This window comes from Lipotes vexillifer, unplaced genomic scaffold (assembly GCF_000442215.2).
Source record: "Lipotes vexillifer unplaced genomic scaffold, Lipotes_vexillifer_v1.1 scaffold54, whole genome shotgun sequence".
NCBI lineage: Eukaryota > Metazoa > Chordata > Mammalia > Artiodactyla > Lipotidae > Lipotes > Lipotes vexillifer.
In genome coordinates, this window is record NW_006789324.1 from 741,085 (window position 1) to 745,662 (window position 4,578).

Sequence of the window (4,578 nt, forward strand, 5' to 3'; positions counted from 1 at the left end):
AAAAAAAAAAAATAGGTTGCACTCATTTTCTTTAAAATAAAACATTGTTTCTTTTTTTTTTTAATTTAAAAGGAAGTCTGTTTTGTTTCATGAGATGCCTATAGAACAAACCAGTTAGAGTTTAAATGAGATACGCTTTATGAAAACACCTTGATATGTGGTAGATGCTTAATAATTATTAGTGTAATTGGATTCTGAACTGTGTTTGACACGGTTTCTTGCTTACTCAAGGCTGAGAACCCTGACAGAGCTGCCGATTCTGAGAGATATACTGCTCATACTTATTGGATGGAATCAGTGGGATGCAAAACTCGAAGTTTATTTATGCAAGTATCTTAACCTTTAGAAGGTTTTGTAGAATACCTCTATACCCTAAAACTGTGGTTCTCAATCTAGGACAATTTTACTCCCAAGGGACATTTGGCACTATCTAGAATCATTTTTGGTCATCATGGTAGGGGAAGAGGATGTGTGCTACCGGGCATCTAGTGGCCCTGGCTAGAGGCCAGGGATGCTGCTAAACATCCTACAGTCCACAGGACAGCCGCCCACAACAAAAAATTATCTGGACCAAAATCTCCCGCTCTGACACATGACAGTAACTGAGTAGCCTTTGTTTTTTTTGTACCTTTATCCTCTACTATCGTTCCAAAACACATCCCACGTGCCAGACAACACAACCATCATGAGAAGTGTAGCAGCACGAGGATGATTAAGACATATTCCCTGTCCTCAAAGAACTTAAACTTCCCTCTTTTATATATATAGCTGGCACACAAGCCCCTTGAAAGAGAGACATTTGTCTTCAAAAGATGCTTGCTTTTTATGCACGGCTGTCATTTCTTTAGCATTTCATTTTTTATTCATGACTCTTCATTGAAACCCCGTGAGCTGGAGTGAATAGAGTTGCCCCCACCACGTAGATCATATGGCCTGAGAGGAAGTAGGTTATTTATACCCAGAGAAGGGGTTCATTTTCAGAACAGCATCCTAAACCTTGCTGAAGTGACACTATCTAATTGTGTTAACATTAGATTTTTTTTGACAATTCACGGTACTGGCTAAGCAGTAATCCATACCATCTGTGACAGTAATGAAAACGCCAACCTCACTGTTCCATGAGCCTTTTCCTTCCCCTTATCAACTGTCAAGGCACAGGCTGGATCACCAGACACCTTCCCCGGATGGTGTCAACCAGGCATCGGTGTGCCCAAGTACATCTGGATTCTGATTGGCTGCACAGTGCTGGTTTTCCAGATGCTGGCAATAGAAAAGTGAGCTGGGATAGAATCACTGAATATGCCAGAACTAGGACAAGGCACAGAGCTATTGAAGCTAGCTCACTTATTGGACCCAAAACACAGCTGAGGTTAAGAGAACTCACACACTTGCCCGAAGAGAAGGCGGGATTAGAACCTCAGTCCAAGACTGCCTAAACCCACTCAGTATGCCATAACAATGACGATAAAAATACTTCCAACTCTGTGAGGGACATAATGTTTTAGTACATGTACCACTGAATCCTTTTTATGACCCTTAGCCTAAGACAGATGAGGAAATTGAGGCTCAGAGAAGTAAAATGACTTGCCCATCGACACAAAACTAGTAAGTCATCAAGCCACTCTCTGGTTTCCCAGTGCAGAGCTTTCTGACTACCTGAAGCTTTGAGCAAATTCTGGCTGCCACTCTACCAGTTGTAGGAGGCCTTATGGCTGCTCTATCTCTGGCCTGTGTTTTCTCCTGATCTTAATTTTCTAATTTTTTATACTTGTCCCTAACATTTTTTAAATGCACATACACCATTCATTTTTAGTTCAATAAGCCATACCCAAATCTATGTGTCAGAGCTGGGATATACATAAATGAATAAATGAATGTGCAAGGGAACAAAAACTTACGAGCCAGAGTAACATGCTAGATAAATAACAGGCCTGCATTCAATTTCACCCTTTTGTCTATCTTCTTTGTCTTTGAATCTCACTTTCGTTATCTGTCAAACAGGTCTAACAAAACTTGCCATTAGCGCTGTTAGGAGTATAGAAATAATGAATATAAAGCACATGGAGAAGGTACATATAATTGGCACCTAATAACGGGAGGCTATTATTATTAGTAGTCATATAAACAAAGAGGCCTGTTGAATGCAACTGAGGTGATTTCTCTGACGCCAAAAACAAGGCATCAATTGCTCTCTGGGGGTTTCTGCCTTCAAAGAAGAGCACTGGGCTTCCCTGGTGGCGCAGTGGTTGAGAGTCCGCCTGCCGATGCAGGGGACGTGGGTTCGTGCCCCGGTCCGGGAAGATCCCACATGCAGCGGAGCGGCTGGGCCCGGGAGCCGTGGCCGCTGAGCCTGTGCTCCGCAACGGGAGAGGCCACAACAGTGAGAGGCCCGCGTACCGCAAAAAAAAAAGAAGGGCACTCACGTGAGTTGGTCGATGGTGTAGTAGAAGTCACAGGCGTCAAATTCAACTGGGAGATGTCAAAGTCATCACAGTCGTCTGTATCCTGTGCCACCCCGACTTTGTTGAAGTAACTGGAGAAGGCCTCTGAGGTGCAGGTGAGGGAGGGCTGGTCAGGTTTGCGGGAGGGCACGGGTGGAGGCTGGGCCATCTGGAAATCCTTAAACATTTCTTTCCCCATTTTCTGCCTGGGCTTGTCGGTCTGTGGACTTGACCTGGCGGAGTCACCCGTGGCTGGGACGGTTGCAAGGGGGGTGAGGGGACCTTGGAACATGGCAGCTGGCAAAGGCATAACAGTTTGTGTGGGCATGAAGGCGGCTGGCGGAAACTGCCCGGCCACGGTGGGCCAGGGCTGCTGAGTGGCAGGGAAGAGACCCGGCTGGCCCCATGCGATGGGCTGAGCCCCTGGCATCACCTGAGCGACTGGTGGCTGAGCACCCATGGCGATCTGCTGTTGGACAAGGGGCTGCTGGCCCCAGAAGGATGGGAGGACGGCGCCCATTGCAACATAACCTGCAAGGGTTAAAAAGAAGAGTCAGGCGCCTTGGGAAAGAATTATTCAGGGAGTCAAGTGATGGGCAGAAAGGGACCAAGCAACTGCTGAGTGTCAGGCTGTGTGCCAGGATGCAAAGGTGAGGAAGACACCAAGTGCCTGCTCTCCTGGAGTCTGTCTTCTAGAGCCCTGGTCAGGGAAAACCGCTCTGAGGAGATGACTTGTAAGCAGAGACTAGAATACAGTGAGGGGGACACCAGGCAGAGATCTGGGGAGTAATGATGATATTACTATAGTTCTTATAGTCTTATCATTCTTAGAGGTTTCTGACATCACAACCTCAGGAACCAGGGTGTCTCAGGGGAAAAGGCAGAGCGCTGGAAACCAGGCACACCTGGGTTTGAATCTTGCCTCCCCTTCTTGCTAGACTCAGGGCATTCCCAAATGCTTCAGCTCTCTAAGAGTCAAGCTCTTTGTTGTAAAGCCAGGTTATAACATCTTCCTTCTCAGCATCGAAGCAGTGTGCAAAATGATTAAGAATCAAAATGTTGGAGTTTTAGAGGCCAAGGTTAAAATTCAGACTCTGCCACTTCTCATCTATGGAATTTGGGGAGAGCTTCAGAAGCTCTCTAAGCCTCTCCTTATCTGTAAAATGGGTAGAAAGTACCTTCTGCGCCTCATTGGGTTAATTTAAAGATTAAAAAAAAATGTAAGTTAGCATCTACTCAGAACCACCTCATACAGTGGCATAGGTTGGGCACTGCAAAACTCACATATGTCACCATAATTTTTTTGCTGTATTATTCCTTTCAGGTGAGATCTAGTCATTTTAAAAGGAGCAGAAGTGATACTCTGTACCATAATCCTAGAAACAATAATAATTTCCACTTATTAAATGTTTATAACGTGCTAGGTACAGTATTAGGTGCTTCACATCTTTACAAAATCCCTGCAGGGTCGGTATCATTATCTCCATTTGAGGGATAAGGAGATTGGTGCTCAGAGAAAAGTACCTCATTCAGGTTCACACAGCTGAGACAAGCTGGGATCAGGACCTGAACTGAGGTCATCTGTCCCCAAAGCCAGCATTCTTCCCACTGCCTCACCCAGATGGCCAAGACTGACTTCTGATCTTAGCACAGTCCGTAAAGCTGGTCTAGCCATGAAATGTTTTAGCTCACTGTGGGCCTGGAGGAGACTCCCATGTCCTTCCAGGGGTCCCCACCCTTTTCAGGGTGCAATCAAGCCCAGGAGACAGATGACCAGTCCAGGCAGAGTAGAGGGCCTCTCAAAATATGCATTTGTATGGCTATCGGAAGGAATTTGCAGGTACAGAGCAGTGAGACCGGGAAAAGAAAAGGGTGGTTGCACGGTATCCTAGCAACTTCCAAATGGAAGACTGGCGAGTGCAGGGGCACTGGGCATGTCCTGGGTTGTGTCAGTGACTCCGGTGAGCCCAGAGAAATCATGTGTGGGCTGCCTCACTCATGCTCTAGCCTCAGATCCACCTGCCCTTCAATTGATTCATAAGGGATGGAGCCAACTTTCTAAGCCAGGTCATTTCCTTCTAAGGTCAGAGGAGGCTCCAGTAGTGGGGTAGAGACAGACACAGGGGCTTCCTGCTGG

At 46.2% G+C, this 4,578-nt stretch overlaps 1 protein-coding gene across 5 annotated transcripts in view; it reads right to left on the minus strand.

Annotated features, from left to right (window-relative positions):
• Positions 1–4,578, minus strand: part of DAB1 (DAB adaptor protein 1) — a 287,178-nt gene that overhangs the window by 16,850 nt on the left and 265,750 nt on the right. For all 5 annotated transcript variants that reach the window (XM_007462569.1, XM_007462568.1, XM_007462566.1 and 2 more), the window contains one exon: positions 2,424–2,972. In XM_007462569.1, the coding sequence (XP_007462631.1) occupies positions 2,424–2,972 (549 nt within the window). The remainder of the gene's footprint in view (positions 1–2,423; positions 2,973–4,578) is intronic.